This window comes from Cuculus canorus, chromosome 33 (genome assembly GCF_017976375.1).
Source record: "Cuculus canorus isolate bCucCan1 chromosome 33, bCucCan1.pri, whole genome shotgun sequence".
NCBI classification, from domain to species: Eukaryota; Metazoa; Chordata; class Aves; order Cuculiformes; family Cuculidae; genus Cuculus; species Cuculus canorus.
Genome location: NC_071433.1, coordinates 243,172 through 270,557, shown reverse-complemented (window position 1 = coordinate 270,557; position 27,386 = coordinate 243,172). Strand labels below are relative to the sequence as shown.

The 27,386-nt window shown below is 65.9% G+C and overlaps 4 protein-coding genes across 7 annotated transcripts; 1 reads left to right on the top strand and 3 right to left on the bottom strand.

Moving 5' to 3' along the window:
* Positions 1-14: 14 nt before the first annotated feature.
* LOC128849802 (branched-chain-amino-acid aminotransferase, mitochondrial-like) lies at positions 15-10,624 on the top strand. 3 transcript variants are annotated; one of them, XM_054052425.1, is made up of 11 exons: positions 19-434; positions 2,767-2,814; positions 3,587-3,787; positions 4,713-4,823; positions 5,849-5,968; positions 6,568-6,731; positions 7,732-7,874; positions 8,986-9,071; positions 9,560-9,700; positions 10,298-10,372; positions 10,474-10,622. In XM_054052425.1, exons 1-11 carry the CDS (start codon positions 396-398, stop codon positions 10,510-10,512), a joined length of 1,167 nt encoding a protein of 388 aa, XP_053908400.1. In that variant the 5' UTR covers positions 19-395; the 3' UTR covers positions 10,513-10,622. The 3 variants fall into 3 exon arrangements, 2 of the variants coding, with proteins under 2 accessions (XP_053908401.1, XP_053908400.1); XM_054052426.1 differs by lacking the exon at positions 6,568-6,731 and having other exon boundaries at positions 15-434; positions 8,986-9,067; positions 10,474-10,624; XR_008447477.1 differs by lacking the exon at positions 10,474-10,622 and having other exon boundaries at positions 8,986-9,067.
* Positions 10,625-11,814: 1,190 nt separating this feature from the next.
* Positions 11,815-16,197, bottom strand: TNNI3 (troponin I3, cardiac type). Of its 2 annotated transcripts, none has more exons than XM_054052387.1 (10): positions 16,101-16,197; positions 15,199-15,225; positions 14,648-14,666; positions 14,459-14,569; positions 14,112-14,153; positions 13,870-14,001; positions 13,519-13,608; positions 12,693-12,863; positions 12,095-12,189; positions 11,815-11,967 (listed from the first exon to the last, which is right to left on the bottom strand). In XM_054052387.1, exons 2-9 carry the CDS (start codon positions 15,207-15,209, stop codon positions 12,097-12,099), a joined length of 669 nt encoding a protein of 222 aa, XP_053908362.1. In that variant the 5' UTR covers positions 15,210-15,225; positions 16,101-16,197; the 3' UTR covers positions 11,815-11,967; positions 12,095-12,096. The 2 variants fall into 2 exon arrangements, with proteins under 2 accessions (XP_053908362.1, XP_053908363.1); XM_054052388.1 differs by having other exon boundaries at positions 11,821-11,964.
* A 557-nt stretch (positions 16,198-16,754) lies between these two features.
* On the bottom strand, positions 16,755-22,753 carry DNAAF3 (dynein axonemal assembly factor 3). The gene is made up of 10 exons (XM_054052282.1): positions 22,678-22,753; positions 22,111-22,212; positions 21,094-21,248; positions 20,640-20,887; positions 19,531-19,651; positions 18,944-19,045; positions 18,370-18,520; positions 17,641-17,755; positions 17,328-17,402; positions 16,755-16,899 (listed from the first exon to the last, which is right to left on the bottom strand). Exons 1-10 carry the CDS (start codon positions 22,751-22,753, stop codon positions 16,755-16,757), a joined length of 1,290 nt encoding a protein of 429 aa, XP_053908257.1.
* Positions 22,754-23,117: 364 nt separating this feature from the next.
* On the bottom strand, positions 23,118-27,183 carry HSPBP1 (HSPA (Hsp70) binding protein 1). The gene is made up of 7 exons (XM_054052281.1): positions 27,097-27,183; positions 26,215-26,353; positions 25,520-25,690; positions 24,985-25,134; positions 24,369-24,465; positions 23,791-23,899; positions 23,118-23,276 (listed from the first exon to the last, which is right to left on the bottom strand). The coding sequence occupies exons 1-7, from the start codon at positions 27,181-27,183 to the stop codon at positions 23,118-23,120; spliced, it is 912 nt and encodes a 303-aa protein (XP_053908256.1).
* Between the last annotated feature and the right edge of the window lie 203 nt (positions 27,184-27,386).

Here is a 27,386-nt window from a genome sequence, read left to right as displayed (position 1 = left end):
ATAGGGTGGGCACTGGGAGAGCCCTCAGGGGGCACTGGGATGAACTGGGGGGACTGGAGGGGTACTGGGAGGGCACTGGGAGAGATTGGGATAGATTGGGATGAATGGGGGAACAGCCGTTGCCAGGCAACGCGCCTCACTGAGTGGGCGTGGCCTCTGGTGGGCGGGAAAGAGGCGCTCGCGCCCATTGGCTGCGGGCGGGGCGCTCCCATTGGCTCAGCGGTGGGAGGGGCAGCTCCGGGCGCTCCCATTGGCTCCTATGAGGGCGGGTGTGCTGCGGGCGCTCCCATTGGCTGCGCGGAGGTGTCGGGCGAGCCCATTGGCTGCTCGTTTTGGGGGGAGGGGGGTGGGTCCGGGCAAGTCCATTGGCTCTGCGGGGCGGGGGGCGCGCGGCGATGGCGGCGGCGCTGTGGGCGCGGGGCGGCGGCGGAGCGGTGAGTGGGGGCGGGGACACCAGTAACACCAGTAACACCAGTGCCCCTCCAGTGCACCTCCCAGTGCCGCCTCGGCACGCGCTGGGCGTGACCGCAGTGGCCTCCCAGCCCAAACTGGGGCTCCTCCCAGTTCCCCCAGTGCATCCCAGTTCTCCCTCCGGCCAAACTGGGCGCCTCCCAGTTCCCCCAGTGCATGCCAGTTCTCCCTCAGGCCAAACTGGGGCTCCTCCCAGTGCATCCCAGTACTCCCCCCAGTACATCCCAGTTCCCCCAGTTCAGCCCAGTTTCTCCCAGTGACCCCTCAGTGCTCCCAGTGTCCTCCCCCAGTGCATCCCAGTCTCTCCCAGTGCTCCTCCAGGCCAAACTGGGCTCCTCCCAGTTCCCCCAGTTCATCCCAGTTCCCCCCATCCATACTGGGGCCTCTCCCAGTGCCCTTCCAGTTCATCTGTGTTTCTCCCTGTGACCACCCAGTGCATCCCAGTTCATCCCAGTGCCCCTCCCAGTGCATCCCAGCATCTCCCCTGTCCATACTGGAGCCTCTCCCAGTGCTCCCAGTGCCCCCTCAGTCCTAACCGGGCTGCCTCCCAGTTCCCCCAGTGCATCCCAGTGCCCACCCAAGCCATACTGGAACCCATCCCAGTCCCCCTGTCTCTATTGGAGGCGCTCCCAGTGCCCCCCACCAGTGCATCCCAGTCCCTCCCAGTTCATCCCAGTCACTCCCATGCTCTACAGAAGCCACTCCCAGTGCCCCCCCCAGGCCCCACTGGAGCTCCTCCCACTCCCTCCAGTTCATTCCAGTCCATCCCAGTGCTCCCCAGTCCCTCCCAGTTCACCCCCAATCCCTCTCAGTGCCATCCCAGTGCTCCCAGTGCCCCCCGGTCCCCCTCAGTGCCATCCCAGTGCCCCCCCAGGCCCTACTGGAACCTCTCCCAGTGCTCTCAGTGCCCCCCAGTCCCTCCCAGTCCCCCCCAGTGTCTCTCAGTGCCATCCCAGTGCCCCCCCCCGGCCCTACTGGAACCTCTCCCAGTGTCCTCCAGTCCCTCCCAGTTCTCTCCAGTCCCTCTCAGTGCAACCCCGGCCCTACTGGAGCCTCTCCCAGTGCTCCCAGTGCCCCCCAGTCCCTACTGGGCCCTCTCCCAGTGCTCCCAGTGCCCCTCAGTCCCTCCCAGATCCCCCCAATCCCTTTCAGTGCCATCCCAGTGCTCCCAGTGCCCTCCCAGGCCCTACTGGAGCCTCTCCCAGTGCTCCCAGTGCCCCCCAGTCCCTCCCAGTGTCCCCTCAATCCCTCTCAGTGCCATCCCAGTGCTCCCAGTGCCCCCCAGTCCCTCCCAGTTCCCCCTCAGTCCCTCTCAGTGCCATCCCAGTGCTCCCAGTGCCCTCCCATTCCCTCTCAGTTCCCCCCCAATCCCGCTCAGTGCCATTCCAGTGCTCCCAGTCCTCACTGGAGCCTCTCCCAGTGCTCCCAGTTCCACCCAGTCTCTCCCAGTACCCTCCCCAGGCCCTACTGGAGCCTCTCCCTGTGCTCCCAGTGCCCCCTAGTTCCCCCTCAATCCCTCTCAATGCCATCCCAGTGCTCCCAGTCCTTACTGGAGCCGCTCCCAGTGCCATCCTAGTGCTCCCAGTGCACCCCAGTCCCTCCCAGTGCCCCCCCAATCCCTCTCAGTGCCATCCCAGTGCTCCCAGTCCTTACTGGAGCCTCTCCCAGTGCTCCCAGTGCCCCCCAGTGCCCCTCCAATCCCTCTCAGTGCCATTCCAGTGCTCCCAGTCCTCACTGGAGCCTCTCCCAGTGCTCCCAGTTCCACCCAGTCTCTCCCAGTACCCTCCCCAGGCCCTACTGGAGCCTCTCCCTGTGCTCCCAGTGCCCCCTAGTTCCCCCTCAATCCCTCTCAATGCCATCCCAGTGCTCCCAGTCCTTACTGGAGCCGCTCCCAGTGCCATCCTAGTGCTCCCAGTGCACCCCAGTCCCTCCCAGTGCCCCCCCAATCCCTCTCAGTGCCATCCCAGTGCTCCCAGTCCTTACTGGAGCCTCTCCCAGTGCTCCCAGTGCCCCCCAGTGCCCCTCCAATCCCTCTCAGTGCCATCCCAGTGCTCCCAGTCCTTACTGGTGCCTCTCCCAGTGCTCCCAGTTCCCCCCACGTCTGCGCTCTCTCTCTCTTCACTGATGGCGGTTGGGGGGGGGCAAAGTCCAGGGTCGGGGGGGGGGGAGGGGGGGGTTAAAAAAGCCTGTGGGGCCCCTCCCCCGCCCTCTCCAGCCCCGCCCTCCCTCTTACTGGTCCCAAACTGGAATAAACTGGGAGGGGAGCCAGTTCTCTGACCCCCCCGCCCTCCCCAGCTCTTCCAGGCCCTGAGGGGACCCCGACGCAGCTGCAGCAGCTTCAGGGTAAGGGGGGGGGAGAAATGGGGGGGGAAGTTTGGGGGACCCCTCCCTTGAACCAGTGGAACCCCCTTAAACCCCCCCTGTGACCCCCCAAATCCTCCAGAGTCCCCCCTTTCCCCCTTTTTCCTGAGCCCCCACTGAACCCCCATTCCCCCCAGACCCTCTCTGTGACCCCCTAAATCCCCCTGAGACACCTTTTTCCACCCAAGGACCCCTCTGAGCTCCCCCCAGCCCCCCAATTTCGCCCCCCCAGACCCCTGAGCCCTTCCCGGCTCCCCCCTGTGACCCACAGAGCCCCCCCAGACCCCCCCTGTGACCCCCCAAGTCCCCCTGAGTCCCTCCTTTTCCCTCTCCAGGACCCCACTGAGCCCCTCCAACCCCCCATTTCCCCCCCCCAAGACCCCTTGAGCCCCCCCTTTTCCGCCCAAGACCTCCTAAGTCCCCCCTTTTCCTCCCCAGAACCCCTCTGATCTCCCCCAACCCCCCTTTTCTCCCCCCCAAGACCCCTGACCCCCCCCCCTTTCCCCCACCCCTCTGAGCCCCCCCCCAGCCCCCCATTCCCCCTCCCCCCAAGACCCCCTGAGCCCCCTCTTTCCTCCCCAGGACCCCTCTGAGCCCCCCCCCAAGACCCCCTGAGCCCCCCCTTTTCTCCCCAGGACCCCTCTGAGCCCCCCCAGCCCCCCCATTTCCCCCCCCAGGACCCCTCTGAAGCCCCCCAGCCCCCCGTTTCCCCCCCCACTCCCCCCATTCCCGGCCCCCCCCCGTGCCCCCCCAGGCGTCGCAGCTCCAGATCCAGCGCTGCTCATCGCCGCGGGCGAAGCCGGAACCGGAGTCGCTCACGTTCGGACGCGTTTTTACCGACCACGTTCTGAGCGTGGAATGGAGCTGCGAGGGGGGATGGGGGCGCCCCCAAATCCACCCCTTCCAGGAGCTGCGGCTGCATCCGGCTTCCTCCGGGCTGCACTACGGCATCCAGGTAAAAACTGACCCCCCGGGACCCCCCTGGGACCCCCAAATCCCCCCCATCCTGATCTCTGGAACCCCAAATCCTCACCCCATCTCCTCTGCTCTGCACTACAGCTTCCAGGTCAACCCTGACCCTCTGGGACCCCCACCCTCACTCCTGGGACCCTCCCGGAACCCCAGACCCCCCATCCTGAGCCCTGGGGAGACCCCCAAATACCCCCTAAACTGACCCCTGGGACCCCCAGATCCCTCCCATCCAGACCCCTGGGACCCCCAACCCCCTTCACCCCCACCTCCTCCACCCTGCATTATGGCTTCCAGGTCAACCCTGACCCCCTGGGAACCCCACCCTCACTCCTGGGACCACCCCCAGAACCCCACACCCCCCATCCTGACCCTTGGGGAGACCCTCAAATCCCCCCTAAACTGACCCCTGGGGCCCCCTGGAACCCCAGATCCCTCCCATCCAGACCCCTGGGACCCCCAACCCCCTTTAGCCCCACCTCCTCCACCCTGCATTATGGCTTCCAGGTCATCCCTGACCCCCTGGGACATCCCCCCACCCCCCATTTGACCCCTGAGACCCCCAAATCCCCCACACCCCCAACCCACTTCGTCCACCCTGCGTTACGACTTCCAGGTCAACCCTGACTCCTGGGGGACAACCCCCAGGACCTCAAAGCTCCCCATCCTGACCCCTGGGACCCTCAGACTCCCCCACCCTGACCCCCAGACCACCCCTGGGACCCCAACCGCTCCCATCCTGACCCCTGGGACCCCAAATCCCTCACCCCGCCACCCCACTTTCTCCACCCTGCGTTACGGCTTCCAGGTCAACCCTGACCCCTGAGAGACACCCCCCCCAACCCCCATCCCCACTGGGACCCCCAAACCCCCCCATCCTGACCCGTGGGACCCCCAACCCGTGTGCGCAGCTCTTCGAGGGGATGAAGGCGTATCGCGGCGCCGATGACAAAATCCGCCTTTTTCGTCCCCAACTCAACATGGAACGAATGACGCGCTCGGCAGCGCGGGTCTGCCTGCCCGTGAGTGGGGGGTGGGGGCAAGAGGGGGCGCAGAGAGGGGATTGGGGGGTCCTGGGGGGCTCTGCGGGGGAGCTGGGGGTCCTGGGGGGTCTGTGGGGGGTGATCAGGGGGTCCTGGATGGTCCTGGGGGAAGATCAGGGGGTCTTGGAGGGTCCTGGGGGGTGATCAGGAGGTCCTGAGGGAGGATTAGGGGGTCCTGAGGGGATCTGGGGGTGGTATCGGGGGGTTTATGGGGGGTAGAGGGGTCTTGGGGGGGAAGTGGTGGGGTTACGGGGGGCAGAGGGGGCCTGGGGGGCAATCAGGGGGTCCTGGGGGGTGGTCGGGGGGGCAGAGGGGTCTGGGGGGAGTCCTCAGGGGGAGAATCAGGTGGTCTGGGAGAGTCTGGGGGAGGAATTGGGGGGTTCTGGGGAGGGATTTGGGGGTTCTGGGGGGTGATCAGGGGCTCCTGCGCGGGGTTCAGGGGGTGACAAGGGGGACCTGGGAGGTCCTGGGGGTGGGATCAGGGGCTCCTGGGGGGGGATCAGGGGGGGGTTATGGGGGGGGGGAGAGAGATATGGGGGGGTGGCCCTGCCTACCTGCCTATGGGGGGGGCACAGCTGGGGGGGGGCCCTATGGGGGGAACTGGGGGGGATTGAGGGCAGAGGGGTCTGGGGGGGTCCTGCCTGCCCTTGAATGGGGGTCAGGGGGGGTCCAGGAGGGCTGGGGGGCATTCGGAGGGTGTCCCTGGGGGCCTGGGGGGGTACAGGGGGGTCGGGTGCTGGCTCCGGGGAGGGCGGGTTGGAGGGTCTGTGGGTGCTGGGAAGGTTTTGGGGGACTCTGGGGGGCCTGTGTGGGTCTGGGGGGGGGGAGGATTTAGGGTGCCCCCCCAAAAAAAAACCCTTCAATGAGGGGGAGCTGCTGGAGTTCATCCATGCGCTGGGACGGCTTGGGGGGCTCCAGGGGGGGTTGGGGGGGTCTGAGGGGTTCTTGGGGGGTCTCGTGGGGTTCGAGGGGGGTCACCTATGGTGTGTCCCCCCAAAAAAAAGCCTTTCGATGAGGGGGAGCTGCTGGAGTGCATCCGTGAGCTGCTGAGGTTGGAGCAGGACTGGGTGCCGCGATCCGAAACCGCCAGCCTTTATATCCGCCCCACATATGTGGGGACAGAGGTGGGGAGGGGGCAAAATGGGGGGTTATGGGGGGCAGAGGGGTCCTAAGGGGGGGTTATGGGGGGGCTATGGGGGGGAGAAGGGTCCTAAGGGGGGAATTGGGGGGGTTATGGGGGGCAGAGGGTTCTGGCGGGGAGATAGGGGGGGAGATGGGGAGGGCAAAGGGGTTATGGGGGGGGGGATAACAGTGGGGGAGATGGGGGGCAGAGGGTTCTTGGGGGGATATGTGGGGCAGAGGGATCTGGGGGGGAGATGGGGCGATTATGGGGGGGTTATATGGGGCAGAGGGGTTGGGGGGGAGATGGGAGTTATGGGGGGATGTGTGGGGCAGAGGGGTCTGAGAGGGGAGATTGGGGATTATGGGGGGGATATGGGGGGTGGGAGGGAGATGGGGGGTTATAGGGGGCAGAGGAGTCTGGGGGGGTTATGGGGGGGTTATGGTGGGGTTCTGGGGGGCAGAGGGGTTTGGGAATGAATTGAGGGGGGCAAATGGTTCGTGTGGAGGAATGGGGGGGGCCAAGGGGTTCGGGGGGGGCAGTGGGGGGGTTATGTGTGGCAGAGGGCTCTGGGGGGGCTGTGGGGCACTGACCCCCCCTCAGCCCTCGCTGGGGGTCGCCCCCCCCGGGCGGGCTCTGCTCTTCGTCCTCCTCAGCCCCGTCGGCCCCTATTTCCCGGGGGGGCACTTCACCCCCGTGGGGCTCTTGGCCGACCCCTCGCAGGCCAGAGCGTGGCCGGGGGGGCCCGGGGACTGCAAACTGGGGGGGTGAGTGCTGGGGGGGGGCCCGGGGACTGCAAACTGGGGGGGTGAGTGGGAATGGGGGGGCCCGGGGGCTGCAAACTGGGGGGGTGAGTGCTGGGGGGGGGCCCGGGGACTGCAAACTGGGGGGGTGAGTGCTGGGGGGGGGCTGCAAACTGGGGGGGTGAGTGCTGGGGGGGGCCCGGGGACTGCAAACTGGGGGGGTGAGTGGGAATGGGGGGGCCCAGGGGCTGCAAACTGGGGGGGTGAGTGCTGGGGGGGGGCCCGGGGACTGCAAACTGGGGGGGTGAGTGCTGGGGGGGGCTGCAAACTGGGGGGGTGAGTGCTGGGGGGGGCCCGGGGACTGCAAACTGGGGGGGTGAGTGCTGGGGGGGGCCCGGGGACTGCAAACTGGGGGGGTGAGTGGGAATGGGGGAGCTGCAAACTGGGGGGGGTGAGTGGGAATGGGGGAGCTGCAAACTGGGGGGGGTGAGTGCTGGGGGGGGACTGCAAACTGGGGGGGTGAGTGCTGGGGGGGGCCCGGGGACTGCAAACTGGGGGGGTGAGTGGGGTCGGGGGGACTGGGGGGAACTGGGAGCAGGGGGGTAAACTGGGGGGTTGAGTGGAGCTGAGGGGGGAACTGGGGGGCAAGTTGGGAGCAGGAGGTGTTTGGGGTGGGTTTGGGGTGTCTGGGGGTGGGTTTTGATGGTTTTTCTTGGGGGGGGGTGGATGTTTTTGGGGTGTGTGAATGGGGTTTGGGTGTTTCTGGGGGAGTTTTGGGGGCGTTTGAGGGGGTTTTGGTGTTTCTGGGGGGGTTTTGGGGTGTCTTGGAGGGTTTTTCGGTGTCTGGGGGTGTTTTTTCTTGGGGGGGTCGACGTTTTTGGGGTGTCTCAGTGGGTTTTTGATGTTTCTGGGTGGATTTTGGTGTTTCCGGGTGGGTTTTTGGGCCATTTAAAGTGTGTTTTTGGGGTGTTTGGGGGTGTTTTTTTCTCGGGGGGGGGTGTGATGATTTCGGGGTGCCCCCCAGGAACTACGGCCCCACCATCGCGCTGCAGCAGCGGGCGCAGGCGCGGGGGTGTCAGCAGGTGCTGTGGCTCCATGGGCCGCAGCGTCTCCTCACCGAGATCGGAGCCATGAACGTCTTCGTCTTCTGGAATCGCCCCGATGGGGGTACGGGGGTGCAGGGGGGAAAAGGGGGGGCGGAGGGGAAAAGGGGGTGCAGGGTTGAAAAGGGAGGGAGGGGAAGAGGGGGTGCAGGGGGGGAAAGGGGGTGCGGAGGGGAAAAGGGGGTGCAGGGGGAAAAGGGAGGAGGGGAACAGGGGGGAAAGGGGGAGCGGAGGGGAAAAGGGGGTGCAGGGTTGAAAAGGGAGGAGGGGGGAAGAGCGGGGAAGGGGGAGAAAGGGGGTGCAGGGGGGAAAAGGGGGTGCGGAGGGGAAAAGGGGGTGTGGAGGGGAAAAGGGAGGGAGGGGAAGAGGGGGAGAAAGGGGGTGCAGGGGGGAAAAGGGGGTGCAGGGTTGAAAAGGGGGGGGAAGAGGGGGAGAAAGGGGGTGCAGGGGGGAAAAGGGGGTGCGGAGGGGAAAAGGGGGTGCAGGGTTGAAAAGGGAGGGGGGGGAAGAGGGGGAGAAAGGGGGTGCAGGGGGGAAAAGGGGGTGCGGAGGGGAAAAGGGGGTGCAGGGTTGAAAAGGGAGGGGGGGAAGAGGGGGAGAAAGGGGGTGCGGAGGGGAAAAGGGGGTGCAGGGGGGTAAAGGGGGTGTGGAGGGGAAAAGGGGGGGGAAGAGGGGGAGAAAGGGGGTGCAGAGGGGAAAAAGGGGGTGCGGAGGGAAGAGGGGGGAAAGGGGGTGCAGAGGGGAAAAGGGAGGAGAGGGGAAGAGGGGGGAAAGGGGGTGCAGGGGGGAAAAGGGGGTGTGGAGGGGAAAAGCAGGTGCAGGGGGGAAAGGGGGGGACAGGTGGGAATATGGGGTGCAGGGGGACAGGAAGAACAGGGGTCATGGGGGGAACTGGGGAGAAAAGGGGAGTGGGGGAATGAGGGTACGGGGGGGAAAGGGGGTACGGGGGGACAGGGGTTACAGGGGGGGACGGGGGTATGGGGGGGACAGGGAGAACGGGTTATGGGGGGAAAGGGGGAGATTAAGGGGCAAAAGGGGGGATTGAGGGAAGACAGCAAAAAGGGGGGACGGGGGAAAAAGGGGGAGACAATGGGAAAATAGGAGGGGAGAGGGGGAAAAGGGGTATTGGGGGGTGGGGGAGGATGGGGGTCACGGCCCCCCCCGTCCCCCCAAAGAGCCGGAGCTGGTGACGCCCCCCCTGGACGGACTGATCCTGCCCGGGGTGACGCGGAGGAGCATCCTGGATCTGGCGCGGGAGTGGGTACGGGGGAAAACGGGGGGCTCGGTGGGGGGGGGCAGAGAGAGGGGGGGATATGGGGGAGATGGGGGGCAGAGAGTGGAGGGGATGGGGGAGCAGAAGAGGACATGGGGAGAAGAGAGAGGGGGATATGGGGGGTCATGGGGGGCGCAGAGTATGGGGGGGATATGGGGGAGCAGAGAGTGGGGGGATATGGGGGGGATGGGGGGACACATGGGGGTGTAGAGAGTGGGGGGACGTGGGGGTAGGGCCTGAGGGGAGGGCACAGAGAAGGAGGGGGGACATGGAGGGAGGGGGAGGATTTGGGGGGGCAAAGAGTAGGGGGAGAAGGGGGGTGGGGCAGGAGGGATTTGGGGGGGCTATGGGGGGGCAGAGGGGATTGGGGGGGTTATGAGGGGGGCAGAGAGTGGGGGAGGAATGGGGGGAATTGGGGGCGCTGAGGGGGGAGTGGGGGTGTCTCAGACCCCATAACCACCCCCCCTTCCCCGTAGGGTGAATTTGGGGTGCGGGAGGGGCCCCTCCCGATGGCGGCGGTGCTGGAGGCGCTGAGGGGGGGGCGCCTGCGCGAGATGTTCGGCTCCGGGACGGCGTGCATGGTGTGTCCCGTGGGGGGGATCCTCTACGAGGAGCAGGTACGGGGGGGACCCCAAATCCATGGGGGGGCTGGGACCCCCAAATCCATGGGGTTCGTCTTTGGGGGGAGGGGCTGGGACTCCCAAATCCATGGGGTTTGTCTTGGGGGGGTCCCGGGACCCCCAAATCCGTGGAGTGTGTGCAGTGGGGGGGTCCCGGGACCCCCAAATCCATGGAGTGTGTGTAGTGGGGGGGTCTTGGGACCCCAAAATCCATGAGGTTTGTCTTGGGGGGGTCCCGGGACCCCCAAATCCATGGAGTGTGTGCAGTGGAGGGGGCGCTGGGACACCCAAATCCAAGGGGTTTGTCCTGGGGGGGGGGGGATTCTCTATGAAGAGTGGGTACAGGGGGGATGGGGGGGCCCTGTAGGGGGGTCCAGGGGTTTTGGGGGGGTTCTGGGATCCCCAAATCCATGTGGTTTGTCTTAGGTGCCAAACTGGGAGCTGGGGGGCACACTGGGGGTGAGTGGGGCAAATTGGGGGGCAAACTGGGAGCTGGGGGGGCAAAGAGGGGTCGGGCAGGGGCTGCGGTGAAAGGGGGGTGTCTGGGGGGTGTCTGGGGGGTGCCCCCCCTCCTCATTTCCCCCCCCCCCCCAGTGGCACCCCGTCCCCACCATGGAGAACGGCGCTGAGCTGACTCAGCGTTTCCGGCGGGTCCTGAGTGACATCCAGGTAAGAACGAGGGGGGGGGGACACAATGGGGGTGGGGGGTGTTGTGACCCCCATTTTGTGTCCCCCCATTTAGTGACCCCCCCCTTTCCTCCCCCCCCCAGTACGGCCACGTCCCCAGCGAATGGGCACAGCCCCTGTGACCCCAGTGTGGGGCTGAGCCCCCCCCCAAGAAATGGACGCCTGGGGGGGCTCAGCCCCACCCCCCAATATTCGACACCCCCCCCCCAGACCCCTCTTTGCCGCTGCTTTTACCCCAGACCCCCCCCGACCCCTTTTACCCCCCCTTTGTACCCCAGAGCCCTCTTTGCCCCCCGCTTTACACCAAACCTCAGGCCAAAAATCACCCCCAGTCCATAAATACCCCCCCCGAATTCCATAAATACCCCCCAAATTCCATAAATACCCCCCAAAGCCATAAATACCCCCCCGATGCCAAATATAAAGGGGGGGTTGAGGATCTGCCCCCCCCCAGCACCAAATAACCCCACGGGGGGGGACAGAACCCCCCCAATACTCTAAAGTCCCCCCCCCGACACTCCAAACCCCCTCATAACCTCATCCCCCCCCCCATGGGGATTTGCACCCCCCAAACCACTCCAATCCCCCCCCATGGGGATTCGCCCCCCCCCCCAAAACCACTCCACCCCCACCATGGGGATTTGCCCCCCCCCAAACCACTCCAAACCCCCCATGGGGATTCGCCCCCCCCCCCAATCACTCCAACACCCCCCCAACACCAAATACCCCCCCAACTCCAGACACCCCCCCCGGATTTGCCCCCCCCTCAGCTCAGCCCCCCTCCCCCCCTGTGCAATACACTGAGCTGCCCCCCCCCCCATCCCCCCCCATTTATTTTTTGGGGGGGTCCTCCAGCTGCAAAGCCCCCCCCCCCCCCAAGTGCCTTCTATGTACCCCACAAGACCCCCCCCCTGAAAGAGAGGAGTGTTGGGGGGGGCGCAAAGCATTATGGGTACTGACACCCCCCCCAGTTAAAAGTCAAAGGTGGGGGGGGTCATTAATAAATGAGACTGATTGGAATGAGTGGGTCTTAATTGCGGGGGGGCAAAATGGGGTCTGGGGGGGCAAAATGGGGTAAAAAGGGGCCGGGGGGGGCAAAGAGGGGTAAAAAGGGGGGGCAAAATGGGGTAAAAAGGGGGGGCAGAAAGGGGCGGGGGGAACAAAGAGGGGTCTGAGGGGGCAAAAAACAGTAGGGGAGTGTCCTGGGGTAAATGAGGGGGCAAAAGGGAGGGGGGCAAAGAGGGAACTGGGGGGGTCTGGGGTCAAAAGGGGGGGTAAAAAGGGGTCTGGGGGGGCAAGAAGGGGTCTGAGGGGGGTCTGGGGCAAAAAGGGGGGGCAAAAAGGGGCCTGGGGTAAAAGGGGGTAAAAAGGGGGGTCACTATAGGTCTGAGGCGCCATTAATGAGTCACTGCATTAATGCTGAGGGGTATTTATTGGGGGGGTGAAAGGGGGGGCATTTATTTGTGAGGGGGCGTTTATTGGGGGGGCATTTATTGGGGGGCATTTATTGGGGGGGCATTTATTGGGGGGGCAGAACGTGTCGGACGCTGCCGAGGATCCATTTGCGGCTGCAGCTGCTGGAAATGAAGGTGGTTTTTAGTATGGGGGTAATTAATGAAAGGGAGGTAATTAATTAAGGGGGGGGTAATTAAGGGCAGTCAGTGCTAATTGGGGGTTCAGGGGGTTTTGCCCCCCCTTTCTCACCCTCAGGCCGTGGCCCCCTCGAACTTCTTCTTCCTCCCCTCCATCCCACTCAGAGCGTCCACGTTCTTCCTCCAATCGCCGACCTCGCGGCTCTCCTGCACACCAGTTGCTCCCAGTTGCTCCCAGTTGCCCCCCAGTTGCCCCCCAGTTGCTCCCAGTTGCCCCCCAGTTGCCCCCCAGTTGTTCCCAGTTGCCCCATCTTCTTGCCCCCATCCCTTATCCTCCCAGTTACCCCAGTTGCCCCACCTTCTCTCCCTCATCCTCTCCAGTTGCTCCCAGTTGCCCCCCCCCAGTTACCCCACCTTCTCCCCTCATCTCTGCCCCAGTTGCCCCCTCCATTGACTCCAGTTGCCCTCCCAGTCACCCCCAGTTGCTCCCCAGTTGCTCCCAGTTGCCCTCATCTTCTTGGCCCCATCCCTCATCCTCCCAGTTACCCCAGTTCCCCCCAGTTGCCCCTGGTCCCCCCAGTATCCCACCTTCTCCCCTCATCTCCGCCCCAGTCACCCCCAGTTGCCCCCCAGTCCCCCCAGTATCCCACCTTCTCCCCTCATCTCCGCCCCAGTCACCCCCAGTTGCTCCCAGTCCCCCCAGTCCCCACCTTCTCGCCCTCGTCCTTGCGCACTTGGCGCAGGCCGGCGCGCAGGTCGGTGCCGACGCGGTGCTTGGAGCCGAGCAGAGCCGCCATCATGGCGTCGGCCGACAGACGGACGCGGCGCAGGGTCGGACGCACGAACCGGCTCCCGACCACCCGCCGGCGCAGCTCCTCCATCTGTGCCACCAGTGATGGCGTCCGGGGGGCCACCAAGGGGGCATCAGGGGGGGCACGGGGACATCATGGAGGTCAAGGGACCATCATGGAGGTCAAGGAGCCATCATGGAGGTCAAGGACATCGTGGGATGTGGGGATATTGGGGAACAGTTATGGGGTCTCGGGGGTCAACAAGGGGGTTTGGGGTCATCGGGGGACACGGGGACATCACGGGGGTCATGGGGACGTGGTGGACATCATGGGGACATCATGGGGGTCATGGACATCAAGGGATATGGGGGAATTGGGGAGCAGTTATGGGGTCTTGGGTGTCAACAAGGGGGTCTGAGGGCATTGGGGGACACGGGGACATCATGGGGGTCATAGAGATGTGGTGGACATCATGGGGACATCATGGGGGTCATGGATATCAATGGAAGTGAGGGAATCGGGGAGCAGTTATGAGGTCTCGGGGGTCACCAAGGGGGTTTGGGGGCATCGGGGGACACAGGGACATCATGGGGGTCATGGGGACGTGGTGGACATCATGGACGTTGGGGACATCATGGGATGTAGAGGAACTGGGGAGCAGTTACGGGGTCTCAGGGGTCAACAAGGGGGTGTGGGGGTCACGGGGACATCATGGGGGTCACAGGGTCACCTCCCACAGTCCCACCTCGTTGAGGTTCTTGGTGACGCGAGTGCTCAGGTCGTACCGTTCCTCATCCACTCGACTCACGCGGGAGTGGAGCTCCCGGCACAGCTCCTGCCACGACCCCCGAGTGACCCCCAGCCTCACATATTCCCCCCCAGGACCCCCCCAGCCCCACATATTCCCCCCCCAAGACCCCCAGGACCCCCCCAGCCCCACATATTCCCCGCCCAAGACCCCCAGGACCCCCCCAGCCCCACATATTCCCCCCCCAAGACCCCCAGGAACCCCAGCCCCACCTATTCCTCCCCCCGGGCCCCCCCAGCCCCACATATTCCCCCCCCCGGGCCCCCCCAGCCCCACATGTCCCCCCACCTGCAGCTGGGCCGCCCCCAGCCCCTCCAGCTGGAGGGGGGGGCACAGCTCCCCCAGCAGCCGCTGCTTCTCGCCCCCCCGCTCCTGCTCCTCGCGCTCCAGCTCCCGCTTCGCCCTTTGCAGCAGCAGCGTCTGGGGGGGGGCACAAAGTGGGGGGGCAGAAAGAGAGGGGGGACACGTTAATGGGGGGGGCACCAAGGGGGGGACCCCAAAATCCAGCCCCTTTCCCCCCCCAACCTCACCTTCAGCTGCAGCTTCCGAGAGGCCGAGATCTTGGACTTTCTCTGGGGGGGGGGAAAGGGAGGAGTGTCATGCCTGGGACCCCCCCGGGACCCCCCAATCCATGACCCATATATGTGCCCCCCCAATATGTGACCCCCCCCCATATGTGACCCCCACAATCCCTGACCCCTATATGTGACCCCCTCCATGGCCCCCCCAATCCATGAGCCCCATATATGACCCTCCCCAATGAATGACCCCCATACGTGAACTCCCATATGTGACCCCCCAATCCCGGACCCCACGCTGCCCCCCCAACCCCTGCCCCCCCCAATCCCTGCCCCCCCCCCAACCCCTGCCCCCCCACCTTGGCGTGTGGCTCCACGGCGTAGGCTTTATAATTGGCAGAAGATTTGCGGCGCAAAGGGGGGGCCTGTGGGGGGGGCGCCCCCCCCCTCTCCTCCTCCTCCTTGGGGGGCTGCGGGGGGAGGAGTGTCAGTGAGGGGGGGACGAAACTGGGGGGGCGGAGGGTGTATATTGCGGGGGACGGACTTACCGGTACCTCCTCCTCTTCCCTATGGGGGGAAAAGAGGGGGGTCAGAGACTGGACACCCCCTATTGAAGGGTCCTGACCCCCCCTTTGCCCCCCCAGATGCCCTTTTATCCCCCCTCTGGACCCCCATTTTGCTCCCCGTGAACCCCCCTTTGACCCCATTTAACCCCCCGGACCCCTCTTTGCCCCCTCTGGACCCCCATTTGCCCCCTCGGACCCCCTTTTGCCTCCCTTTGCCCCCCCGGTCCCCATTTGTCCCCCTTTAACCCTCCTTTACCCCCCCCCCCGATACCCCTTTTACCACCTCAGACTCCCATTTACCCCTCCTGGACCCCCCATTTGCCCCCCCCGCCCCCCTTTTATCCCGCCAAGAACTTCATTTACCCCTCCTGGCCCCCCATTTACCCCCTCGGCACCCCATTTACCCCCACCCCCACAGGTCCCACCCCCCCCCCTTAGACACAAGCCTCTCCCTTTCTTCCCCCCCCATGGATTCAGACCCCCCCCTTCCCCCCCTCAGAGACCCCAGACCCCCCCCTTGTGCCCCTCCTCACCCTTCAGCCATGGCTTTGCTGGTGATGCTGGAAACCATCAGCGATTGGGGGGGGCACAAAGGAGAGGGTTGGGGGGGGGGGGAGGAGGCGGTGCTGCCCCCCCCCCCCATCCCCATCCCCTCCACTGCCCCTATTTGGGGCTGAAAGCTCCAGGGCTGATAAGGGGGGGCTAAAAATAACCCTTATCACCCCCCCCCCCAAGGCATCCTGCCCACCCCCCCCCAAGGGCATCCAGGACCCAGCCCTGCCCCCCCCAAACCACAAGGGACCCCCCCAGACCCCTCTACCTCCCCCAATTGCCACACACACACACTTTCCACCCCAAGGGACTCCCCCAGACCCCTCTAAGGCCCCTAAATTGCCCCCCCAGCCTCCCCCTCCCCACTTTGCCCCCCCCCCAAACGGTTTCGGGGGTGATGGAGCTCCGGGGGTGTACCGGGGGGGGGATTTGGGGGGTGATAGGAGTCCTGGGGGGGGACAGGGTGTTTTGGAGAGTGATGGGGGTCCTTGGGGGGACACAGGGTGTTTGACGGGTGATGGGGGTCCGGGGGAGGGGGACACAGTGTGGTTTGAGGAGTGATGGGGGTCCTGAGGGGGACACACAGGGGATTTGGGGGGGTGGCGGGAGTCCTGGGGGGGGATTTGGGGGGTGATGGGAGTCCTGAGGGGGACACAGGGGGTTTGGGGGGCTGATGGGGGTCCTGGGGGGAGGATTTGGGGGGGTCACGGTGGTCCAGGGATCAAAGCCCTCCCTCATCACACCCCAGCCCCCCCCCAAACCCTCCCCCCTAATAACCAGGGGACCCAGGGACCACCCCCCCCGATCCCCTTCTTGGCTCCATAGGGACATTCCCCCCCCCCAAAATAAAAGGGGGTTCACAGGCTCCCCCCCACTTCGCTACCTGCGCAGCCCGAGACGGGACAGCGGGAGCGGCGGCGGGGTTATGAATGGGAGGGGGCGGGGCCGTGGAGAGAATGGGCGGAGCCTACATGAGGGGGCGGGGCGCCAAAGCACTCACTAAAGAGGGCGTGGCTTATGACAGGAGGCGTGGTCTCAAGAAAGAGGCGTGGCCTCGTAATCGACATTACCGTGGGGGCGTGGCCCCGGGAGTGTTGTATATAGAGTGGGCGTGTCTTTGGGGAAGTGGGCGTGGCCTATGGGATGAGGGCGTGGTCACGAATGACAGACGTGTGGCTAGGGCGTGGCTTCTGTTAGAATGGGGCGTGGCTTGGACTAGGAGGCGTGGCTTGAGTGGAGCAAACGGGGGTGAGTGGAGGCAAACGGGGGGTGACTGGGGCAAACTGGGGGTGAGCGGGGCTGGGGGGCAAACTGGGAGCTGGGGGGGCTGCAAATTGGGGGTGAGTGGGGCTGGGGGGGCATACTGTGTGAGGGAGTGGGGCAAACTGGGGGGCAAACTGGAGGCTGGGGGATCAAACTACGGAGTGAGAGGGGCTGGGGGGCAAACCGGGGGCAAACAGGGAGCTGGGGGGGCAAACTGGCAGGTGAGTGAGGCTGGGGGTGGCTTTGGGGAGGTCAGGGAGCGTTTGGGGGGGGTTCAGGGCTGGGGAGGGCGTCGGAAACGAGCATGGGCCGGGGGCTCCCCGGGGCCCCCCCAGGGCTCGAAGCCGCTGGCCCGGGCCTGGGCTTCCACACGGGCTCGGAAGGCGTCGAGTTGGGGGGGGCGCAAAGTGGGCACAAACCTGGGGGGGACGACATGGTGGGGTTAAAGAGGGAGAGGGGCAAAACACCGGGGGGGGGAATGGGGTCTGAGGGGGGAAATTGGGGGGAAAATGGGGGGGGAAGGAGGGTTTGGGGGTCCGGGGGGGAGGATGGTGGGAAAAGGGGGGTTAGGGGTGAAAAGGGGAGGTGAAGGGGAGTTTGGGTGTCCGGGGGGGAACTGGGTGGGGTTAAAGGAGGCAGGGGGGCAAAAAATAGGGGATAATCGTGTCTGAGGGGATCCAGGAGAGGGATAAGGGGGTCCAGGGGGGGTCGGGCAAGAAACTGAGGGTCCAAGGGGTTCGGGGGTTCGGTGTCAGGGGGGTACCAGGGGGGTATGGGGGAGGGCAGGGGGTTTTGGGGGGGAAATGGGGGGGCTGGTGTCTGGGGGGGTCCCGGGGGGGTCTCTCACGTGGGCAGCTCCACCAGCAGGGTGGCCCCGGGGGCCGCCAGTTCACCCAGGGCGGGGGTCAGGGCTGGGAGAGACCTGGGGGGGGAGGGGGGAGAAATGAGAGAGCCCAGGGACCCCATGCCCCCCACTCCAGCCCAGCACCAGCAAGCCCCCCCATTTGCCCCCTTCGACTCCCATTTACCCCCTCTGTACCGCCCCCTTTTCCCAGCCTGGACTCCCATTTCCCCCCCAGACCTCCATTTACCCCCCTATAACCCTATTTAACCCTCCTAGACCCCCATTTACCCCCCCCGGCCCCCCATTTGCCCCCCACCTCCAGCCCAGCACCAGCAGCCCGCAGGGCCCCCCCAGGCGGGAGGGGTGGGGGGGGCAGTGGGCACTGCTGAGGGGTAAATATCGGATCCGGATCCGGAGCGGAGCCAGGGGGCCTGGAATGAGGGGGGTAAGGAGGTCAGGGGGGGCAAATATGGGTCATGGGGGGTAAGTGGGGGTCTAAGAGGGATAAATAAGGGTATGGGGGGGTAAATGGGGGTCTGGGGAGGGCAAGTGGGAATCCGGGGGGGAAAAGGGGGTCCAGAGGGAATAAATTGGGGTCTAAAGGGGGCAAATGAGGGACCAGGAGGGGCCAATGGGGTCCAGGGGGGCAAAGGGGGAATTGGAGAGGACAACTGGGGTCCGGGAGGGCAAATGGGGGTTCAAAGGGGGACAAATGGGGGTCCAAGGGAGGTAAAGGGGGGATTGGGGAGCCAAATGGGGGTCCAAGGGGTGCAAATGGGGGGTCGAGGGGGTAAGTAGAGGTTCAGGGGGGTCCAAATGGCATCTAGGGGCGACAAATGGGAGTCCAGGGCGGGCAAATGGGGCTCCAGGGGGGCAAATTAGGATTCAAAGTAGGGTAAATGGGGTCCAGAGGGGGCAAATGTGGGTCCTGGGGGGCAATGGGAGGTCCGGGGGGGGGTAAAGGGGGGGCGAGGTGGGGGCCCAGTGGGGACAAAGGAGAGAAATAGGGGGCTGGGGTGGGGCAAATAGGGGTGGGGGGGCTCACCCAGGGGGCTGGGGTCATCAGAAGGGGGGTCCTGCTCCAAGGGGGGGTCCCTGGGGGGGTTCTGGTCCCCGGGGGGGTCCTTGGGGGGGTCCCCGCTCAGCAGCTCCTGCAGCAGCGCCGTGACGGTGGCCAGGGAGAGCTCAGTGGCCGTCTGGGACACACACACACAGAGTGAGACACCCCCCGAAACCCCCCGACTCTGCGTCTTCCCCCCATGTGCCCCCCACAACTCCATATCCCCCTCCCATGTTCCCCCCGGTGACACCCGCAACCACGTTCCCCCCCCCCGTATCCCCCTTCCAGACCTCATATCCTCCGCCATGTCCCCCCCGGTGACCCCCCCAATCCTATGTGTCCCCCCCTTCCATCCCCCCTTGTGCCCTCCCCAACTCCATGTCCCACCCGTGTCTCCTCATTCCCTCCTCAACTACATGTCCCCCCCCATGTCCCTCCCAACCCCCTGTACCCCCCTCAATGTCCCCCCCTTGTGCCCCCCACCCCAATTTCCCACCCCATGTCCCCCCCGACCCCATGTCCCCACCCCATTTCTCCCCCCATGTTCCCCCACACACACCTTCTGGGGGCTCTTTTCCCCCGGGGGAGGGAACCCAAAGGCGAGGAAGGGGCCGGTCACGATGTCCCCCCAGTAGCCAAACTCGGGGCCTGGTTGCCCATCCTGAGGAGGGGGGAACATGAGGGAACCCCTCGCCCAAGAGCCACCCTCTCATCCCTCACAGCCTATGTTGGGGGAGGCCTGAGGGATCTGGGGGTCCTGGGGGGAGGTTGGAGGTGTCCTAGGGGGTCCTTGGGGGGGTCTGGAGGGTCCTTGGGGGGGGGTCCTGGGGCTCTGGGGTGTGTTTCGGGGGGTCCTGGGGGTCTGGGGGGTGTTTGGGGGTGCTTCTGGGGGTCTGGGGGTGATGGGGGGGGCGGTCCTGGGAGGTCTAGGGGGGGTCTGGGAGGCCTAGGGGGGTCTGGAGGGTCCTGAGGAGGGGGGTTGGGGGGTGTGGGGGGGATCTGGGGGGTCTGGAGGGGGACTGGGGAGGGGCTAGGAGGGGATTGGGGGTGTCCTGGGGTGTCCAAGGGGGAGGGTAAGGGAAGGGGTCTTGGGGGGTCCTGGGAGGAGTCTGAGGGGGGGTTTAGGGGGTCCTGGGGGGGTCTTACATGGTGGGGGTGCCTGGGGCTGTGCAGGGTGGGGTTGGGGACCGGGGCCCCCCCCCCGCGGGACGAAGGCGATGCCACTCTCTCGCCAGAGCCTGAACTCCTCGGGGGAGATGGTGGTGGCCTGGGGGGGCAAGGGGGGGCAATGGAGACAGGGACCCCCCCCAGCCCCCCATTTTAACCCCCTCCCTCCATTTTACCCCCCATATCCACTTTTTACCCCCTTTTCCCCCTTCCCCCCTTTTATCCCCTGAACCCCCTTTCTACCCCCTTTTACCGCCTGTACCCCTTTTTACCCCCTTTCCCCCTCTTTTACCTCCCTTCCCATTTCTTTTACCATCCCAAACCCCCTCCTTACACCATAACCCCTTTTCCCCACTTCATTCCCTTTTACTCTCCTTTCCCCTCTTTTTACCCCTTCCTCCTCCTTCCTCCCTTCCCCCCATTTTACCCCCTTTCCCCCTTCCTCTCCCTTTTCCCACCTTTTCCCCTTTTTCCCCTTCCTTTTTACCCCCTATAGCCCCCTTTTACCCCCTTCCCCTCCCTTCCCCCCATTTTTCCCTCTTTTCCCCCTTTTCCCCCCCTCTTTCCTCCCTTTTCCCTCCTCCATCTCCCTTATCCCACCTTTCCCCCCATTTCCCCCTTTCCCTGCCTTCCCCTCCCTTTTTACACCCTTATCTCTCCCTTTTACCCCTTTCTACCCCATTTTTCCCTCTTTTCTCTCTTTTTACCCCTCTCCACCCTTTTCCCTTTCCCCTCCCTTTTTACCCCCTTATCCCCCCATTTTTCTCTTTTCTCTTTCCCCGCCCGCCTTTTCCCGCCCCTTTTCCCCGCCCCCTTTTCCCGCCCCCTTTTCCCGCCCGCCCTTTCCCGCCCCCTTTCCCGCCCGCCCTTTCCCGCCCCCTTTTCCCGCCCGCCCTTTCCCGCCCCCTTTTCCCGCCCCCTTTTCCCGCCCCCTTTTCCCGCCCCCTTTTCCCGCCCGCCCTTTCCCGCCCCCTTTTCCCGCCCCCTTTTCCCGCCCCTTTTTCCCGCCCCCTTTTCCCGCCCTCACCCCCCTGGGCCTCAGCGCCATGTGCAGTTCCCAGTCCGCCGTCGCCTCTCTCGCATCGAACCTCGGGCCGAGGCGCTGCCGCAGCCGCGTCTCCCACCCCCAAAGCTCCGATGGCGGCTCGGGCCGCTCCCAGCGCCGCAGCACCGCCCCGACGGCGTCCCGGTCTCGGCACTGGGGGGCAAACGGAGACCCCCCAGCACCCCCGGATCCCCCCAGTAGCAGCTCCCTCAGCATCCCCAGTTCCCCCAGTACCAGATCCCCCAGCATCCCCAGTTCCCTCCCAGCATCCCCAGTTCCCGTTCTGCCCACCTCTCCCAGTCACTCCCAGTAGCTCCCAGTTCCCCTAATACCTTTATGTGGTTCAGGTCGGGCCCCCCCCTTTGCATCCCCAGTTTGCAGTTGCCCCCCCAGCATCCCCAGTTCCCCCTCCAGCATCCCCCGTACCGGCTGCCCCCAGCATCCCTGTTCCCCTCATTTACCCCAGTCGCTCCCAGTTCTCCCAGTTCCCCCAGTACCTTCATGAGGCTGAGGTCGGGGGGCCCCCGCGGCCCCCCCCGGCCCCCCCCGCACACCCAGCGCCGGAGGCGGGCGGCGGATTCGGCCACGATCGCGGCGGTGCCGGTGCGGAGCCGAACCGAGCCCAGCAGCTCCAGTAGCATCTCGGCTCGAACTGGGGGGAACTGGGAGAACCGGGAACGGGGGGGACACCGGGGGGCGGGGGGGGACTGGGAGAACAGCGAGGGAGGGTGGGAGGAACTGAGAGGAACTGGGATGGACAGGGGAAATGGGAGAACTGGAGGAACTGGGATGGGGGGGAACCGGGGGAACTGGGATAGAGGGATTGGGGTTGGAGGAGGAACTGGGAAGGGAGGACGGAGAAGGAGGGGAACTGGGAGGAACAAGGAGAACTGGTATGGGAGGGAACCGTGAATGAGGGGGGGCTGGGAGAACTGGGAATGAGAACGGGGAGAACTGGGATGGGGGGACTAGGACGTGGGGGGACTGGGAGAGAACCGGGGGGTCGGTCGGTACCTGCCGGGGGGGGTCCCGCGGGGCTCTCGGTGGCCACGAGCAGCAGCAGCAGCTGTCGGGCAACCGGCTCGGGGCGCTGCTCACCCACCAGCACCTGCGGGACCCCCCCGGGACCCCCCGTTAACTGAGACACCCCCGCACCGGGACCCGCCCCCCCGCAATGAGACCCCCGTGACGGGATCCGGTAACACTGGGAACCCCCAGTAACCGCCCCCCCACCTCTGAGACCCCTCTTACACCGGGACCTCCCCCCACTGACCCCCCCTCGGTCCATACGGTGCTGCCCCCCCGCATTGTTAGGACCCCCTCCTCACTGCCCCCTCCTCCCCATTGTCCCCCTCCTCCCCATTGCCCCCTCTTCTCCCCGTTGCCCCCCCTTCCCATTGCCCCCCCATTGCCCCTCCTCCCCATTGCCCCCCACACTCCCCCGTCCCCATTGCCCCCTCTCCATAGCCCCCCCCCCGTTGCCCCCCCTTGTCTCCCCATTGCCCCCCCCTTACCGTGCAGGGTCTCGCCCCCCCCCCACGCCGCCGTGCTCAGGAGGTGCCGCCCCTCCGCCCCCCCCAGCAGCAGCGACACCGCCGGCACCGGGGGAGGGGGCACTGGGGGGGGGGAAAGGGGGGTTAGAGGGGGGCGAGGGGAGGGGCACAATTGGGAAGGGGGGGAACGGGAGAGAGGGGCGAAATGGGGGGGAACTGGGAGAACTGGGAACGGGGGGGGAATGGGGATACTGGGAGAACGAAACGGGGGTGAACGGGGGACCGGAGAACTGGGAAGGATGGGGGGAACTGGGAACGGAGGTGAACCGGGGCGAATGGGGGGGGAATGGGGGACTGGGAGAAGTGGGACGGGATGGGAACTTGGAGGAACTGGGATAGGGGAACCGGGACTGGGAGGGGAACTGGGAGGAACTGGGATGTGAGGACTGATATTGGGGGTCGGGAACTGGGAGGAACAGGGAACGGGGTGGGATGGGGGGGAAGGGGAAAATGGAAAGGGGTAAAAGGCGAGGGTAAAAGGAGGGGAGGGGGAATTGGGGGTCAGACTGGGAGGCGCTGGGCTCTCACGGTGGCGGCTCAGGTCCAGGGCCGGGCTCAGCCCCCACCAGCAGACGGAGCCCAGCGCCGGCTCCAGCCCCGCCATGGCGGCAGCGGGACGCGTCACCATGGCAAACGGCTCAGGCCCCGCCCCGACACGCCCCCTCATGGCTCAGGCCCCGCCCCGGTCTCAGACACCTCCCCTTTCACCATAACCCCGTTTGACCACGCCCCCTTCCCAGCCCACATTGGGGAATGGGGGGTTGAAACGGGGGTCGTTTCCTAACTGGGGGTTCATTTCCTAATTAGGGTGTCGTTTCATAATTGGGGGTGTCCAAGGCAGCCTATGACCTCATCAGTGACATCATCAATGACATCATCACAGCCCCCCCTGTATAAAACAGAATGGGGCAACGCCTTTATTGCCCCCCTCTGCAATGAGGGGGGGAGACAGTGGAAGGGGAGGGGGGTCACCGGTGGGGGGGCGGGCCCGGGAGGGGTAGGAGGGCCGGAGGGGGTATCGCCGGGGGGAGTAATTCCTGGGGGGGCGTCTCCTGGGGAGGGGTCTCCTGGGGGGGGTTCTCCGGGAAGCAGCGCTGCAGCAGCTGCTGGCAGAACTCCAGCTCCTCCTGCGGGGGGGGGAAAAGGGGGGGGGCATAAGGGGGAGGGGATCTGACCCCCAAGTGCCCCCCCCCGGACCCCATGTCCTCCCCTCCAGCCTTCCAAGTGCCCCCCATATCCTTTACCCCCCCCCCCCAATTTGCCCCCCCAGACTCCCCCCCACTGCCTCACACACCCCTCGATCTCCCCCAAGTGCTCCCCTCAGCCCTACTGGAGCCTCTCCCAGTTCCCCCCAGTCCCTCCCAGTGCCCCCCCAGGCACTACTGGAGCCATTCCCAGTGGTCCCAGCGCCCTCGAAGGTTCTCCCAGTACTCCCAGAGACACCCCCAGCCCTCCCAGTTGCCCCCAGTCCCTCTCAGTGCCCTCCCAGTGCCTCCCCAGGCCCTAGTGGAGCCCCTCCCAGTGCCCCGCCAGTCCCTCCCAGTTCCTCTCTAATCCCTTTCAGTGCCCTCCCAGTGCCCCCCGCCCCCGGCCCTACTGGAGCCACTCCCAGCCCTCCCAGTTTGCCCCAGTCCCCCATACCCGGCTCTCCTGGTGCCCCCGCAGCTGCGCCCCCCTCTCCCGCAGCAGCTGCTCCAGCCCCAGGGGCGGGTCACGGCACGCCTGCAGTCCCCCCGCACTGAGGGACAGCCTGGGGGGGGGGCAAAACGGGGGGGGGTGGGGGGTGAGACCCCCCCAAAACTGCTCCCTCCGATCTCCAAACTGCCCCCCAGAACCCCCTAAACTGCCTCCCAGAACCCCCCCAAACTGCCCCCCAGGACCCCCCCAAAGTGCTCCCCCAGACCACCCCCAATTGCCCCCAGCACCCCAAACTCCCACAATCGCCCCCCAAAGCCCCCATTGTCTCCCAGCTGCCCCCAACCCCCCCAATTGCCCCCCCAGCCTTTTGCAAACACCCCATTTCCCCACAAATTGCCCCCCCCAATACCCCCATTATCCCCCCGTTGCCCTCAACGCCCCCAAATTGCCCCCAAGGCCCTCCCAACTGCCCCCATTGCTCCCCTCAGCCCTTCCCAGACCCACTACCCTCCAAAATTGCCCCCCAGCCCTCTCCAATTGCCCCCACCCCCCTCAATTGCCCCCCCCCCAATTGCCCCCACCGGCAGAGGGCGCCCATGGCGTGCTCGTGGGCCGCGCCGTGCTCCGTGCGCAGCAGCTCCACCAGCCGTGGGACCCAGCCCTGCCCCACAAGTATCTCTGGGGGGGCAAAAGGGGGGTCAGGGGGCAACTGGGGGGGGTTTAGGGGTGGTTGGTGGGTGTTTAGGAGGGCAAAAGGGGGGTCAGGGGCAACTGGGGGCGATTGGAGGTGGTGGGGTGGCATTGGGGGGTTTGGGTGGGCGTATGGGGGCAAAAGAGGGGTCCAGGGGCAATTGGGTGGCATTGGGTTGAATGGGCATTTGGGGGGCAAAAGGGGGGGTCGGGGCAACTGGGGCGTTTGGGGGTGCTTGGGTGACATTGGGGTAGTTGGGTAGGTGTTTGGGGGCGAAAAGGGGGGTCAGAGGGCAACTGGGGGCGATTGGGTGGCATCGGGAGGGGTTGGGTGAGCATTTGGGGGGTATTTCAGGAGGGTACCTCATCATGTTGGCGGGGGTTGGAAGTTTGGAGGTGGTTTGTTGTTGGTTTGGGGGGCATTTTGGGGTGCCTGGGGGTATTGTGGGGTTCGGGGGGGGTATTTGGGGGTCCAGGGGGGTATTTTGGGGGGTGTGTGTGTCTCACCGGCGAGCGGGGGGTGCTCCCCCAGCAGACTGTGCACCAGGAAGGCAGCCCTGGCGCGGAGGGGGGGTCTTTTTAGGGCCCCCCCCAGCGCCTCCAGCCCCCCCAAACGCTCCAACTGCGTCAGCCCCGACGGCTGCCCCCGCACCAGGCCTGGGGGGGGCAATGAGGGGGGACAATTAATGGGGTTGGGGGCAATTGAGAAGAGGGAAGGCAAGTTGCGGGGGGGGGTCAGTTGCCCCAATCACCCCCAGCCCCCCCAATTACCTTTTCCACCCCAACCCCTCCCAACTACCACCCCAATTCCCTCAACTGCCCCCCAGCCCCCCCAATTACCCACCCAGTTGCCCCTCCCTTCCCCCAGAGATGGCAAAGAGGACGGTGGGAGGCACTTAGGGTTTGGAGCCCCCCCCCCCCAGCCCCCTCAATTGCCCCCCAACCACTCCCAGACCCCCATTTACCACCCTGGAGACCACCCGCTTGCCCCCCAACCTCCCAAATTACCCCCACCAGTCCCCCCCATTGCCCCCCCACTCACAGGAGATGGCAAAGAGGGCGGCAGGGGGGCACTTGGGGGTCGGGGTCCCCCCCCAGTGCCGCCAGCAGGGTGGGCAGCGCCCCCAAAGCCAGGGCCCCCCCCTGGGCCTCCGGCAGGTTCTGGGCACAGGCCCCCAGCAGGCGAGCGGCCCCCGCCCGCAGCCCCCCCCGCCTGTGGGTCAGCAGCGACAGCGTGGGGGGCAGCCCCCCCCGGGCACAGAACTCTGGGGGGGGAAAAAGGGTGTTAGAGACCCCTCTGAGCCCCCCCAAACACCTAAGCCCCCTATACAGAACTCTGGAGGAGGAAAAATGGGGTTAGAGACCCTCCCCGGGCCCCCCTGAACCCCTAAACCCCCCTATACAGAACCTGGGGGGGGGAATGGGGTTAGAGACCCCCTCTGCGCCCCCCCGAACCCCTAAAACCCCCTGTACGGAACTCTGGGGGGGGAAAAAGGGGGTTAGAGACCCTCCCTGAACCTCCCCCCGAACAGAACTCGGCCCCCAAGGCCCCCATTTGCCCTCCTAAAGGCCCCCCAACCCTCTATTTGCCCCCAAGCTCCCCATTTCCCCCCCAAGCCCTTAACTCACCCCCAATTCTCCCCTCAGACTTCCATTTCCCCCCTCAATGGTCCCCATTTCCCCCCCAAAGGCCCATATTTGCCCCCCCCCCCCCCGTGGCGTGGTCCAGGCTCTCGCACAGCTCCGCCAACAGCTCCAGGCTCTCCTCGGGGGGGTCGGGCCCCCCCAAATCGTGCAGGCAACGTTCCAGGGCCCCCCCGGAACCCTCGGCCCCCCCCAGGGCCGCCGACAGCGCCTCCCGCAGCCACTGCTGCTGCTGAGGGGGGGGAAGAAAGGGGATTAGAGACCCTCTTCGAACCCCTCCTGCTCCCCATTTACCCCCCCCCCCCGACTGCCATTTGCCCCCCCCCCTCCTGACCCATTTGCCCCCTGGTCCCCATTTGCCCCCCCCCCCACTCCTCCAGCCCCCATTTGCCCCCCCCATCCCTCCCCCAACAAGGGCCCCATTTCCCCCTTCCCCAGACCCCCAATTCCCCCCCCAGGCCCTCAATTCTCCCCCAGCCCCTCATTTGCCCCCCATTTTCCCTTCCAGCCCCACATTAACCCCCACATTTGCCCCTGTTACACTCCCCAGCCCCCGATTCCCCCCCAGCCCCACATTTCTCCTTCTCCCCCCTTTCCGCCCCGACCCACATTTCCCTCCAGCCCCCCAATTCCCCCCCAGCCCCCTATTTGCCCCTCACCCCCTCAATTCCATTTCTTCCCGCAGCCCACCAGTTGCTCCCTCCATCCCTCTATTTGCCCCCCATTTCCTCCCTGAGCCCCACAATTCCCCCCCAATTCTCCCCTCAAGGTCCCCCCAGCCCCCCATGTCCCCCCCAGCCCCAAAATTTCCCCCCTCAAGGCCCCCCCATTTCCCCCCCATGTCCCCCCCCGCCCCACAATTCCCCCCTCTCCTCCCAATTCCCCCCTCGAGGCCCCCCCAGCCCCCCCCATTTCCCCCTCACCTCCTGCCCCAGAGGCGCCCCCCCCCCCGCCGCGGGGCTCTCCCGCCGTCACCGCCATCTCGAGCAGCCCCTGCAGGGTACGGGGCGGCTCCCGGGGGGGCCCCGGTCGTTCCCCCCCCGTCTCCTCGCCGCAAGACATCGCCGACACCCCGACTGCTACGGCCGCGAGAAGAGACAGGGCGCCGCCATCTTGGAAGGGGTGGAGCTTTTTTAAGGGGGCGTGACCAGTGATGATTGACGTTTTGCGAAGAGGCGGGGCTTCAGGGAGGAGGGGCGTGGCTTGAGGGGGCGGGTTTTGGAGTGTGGTGGCCAAAGCGGAATTACGACATGAGGGGGCGGGTC

Bases quoted from the DNA above. Each gene is read 5' to 3' on its own strand.
- LOC128849802 (XM_054052425.1), top strand. From the start codon at position 396: ATGGCGGCGGCGCTGTGGGCGCGGGGCGGCGGCGGAGCG. The intron at 3,788-4,712 runs GTAAAAACTGAC...CCGTGTGCGCAG, and splicing joins GGCTGCACTACGGCATCCAG to CTCTTCGAGGGGATGAAGGC. The intron at 6,732-7,731 runs GTGAGTGCTGGG...GGTGCCCCCCAG, and splicing joins GGGGACTGCAAACTGGGGGG to GAACTACGGCCCCACCATCG.
- TNNI3 (XM_054052387.1), bottom strand. The intron at 14,154-14,458 runs GTGGGGGGGCAG...CCCCCCCCCCAG, and splicing joins CCGTGGAGCCACACGCCAAG to AGAAAGTCCAAGATCTCGGC. The intron at 14,002-14,111 runs GTGAGGTTGGGG...GCCCCCCCCCAG, and splicing joins CTCGGAAGCTGCAGCTGAAG to ACGCTGCTGCTGCAAAGGGC.
- DNAAF3 (XM_054052282.1), bottom strand. From the start codon at position 22,753: ATGGCGGGGCTGGAGCCGGCGCTGGGCTCCGTCTGCTGGTGGGGGCTG. The intron at 18,521-18,943 runs GTGTGTGTGGGG...TGTGTGTCCCAG, and splicing joins GGGAAAAGAGCCCCCAGAAG to ACGGCCACTGAGCTCTCCCT. The intron at 16,900-17,327 runs GTGAGAGACCCC...CGTCCCCCCCAG, and splicing joins CTGCTGGTGGAGCTGCCCAC to GTTTGTGCCCACTTTGCGCC.
- HSPBP1 (XM_054052281.1), bottom strand. From the start codon at position 27,183: ATGTCTTGCGGCGAGGAGACGGGGGGGGAACGACCGGGGCCCCCCCGG. The intron at 25,691-26,214 runs GCGAGAGCCTGG...GCTGACCCACAG, and splicing joins GGAGCTGTTGGCGGAGCTGT to GCGGGGGGGGCTGCGGGCGG. The intron at 23,900-24,368 runs GTGGGGGCAATT...CCCCCCCCCCAG, and splicing joins GCCATGGGCGCCCTCTGCCG to GCTGTCCCTCAGTGCGGGGG.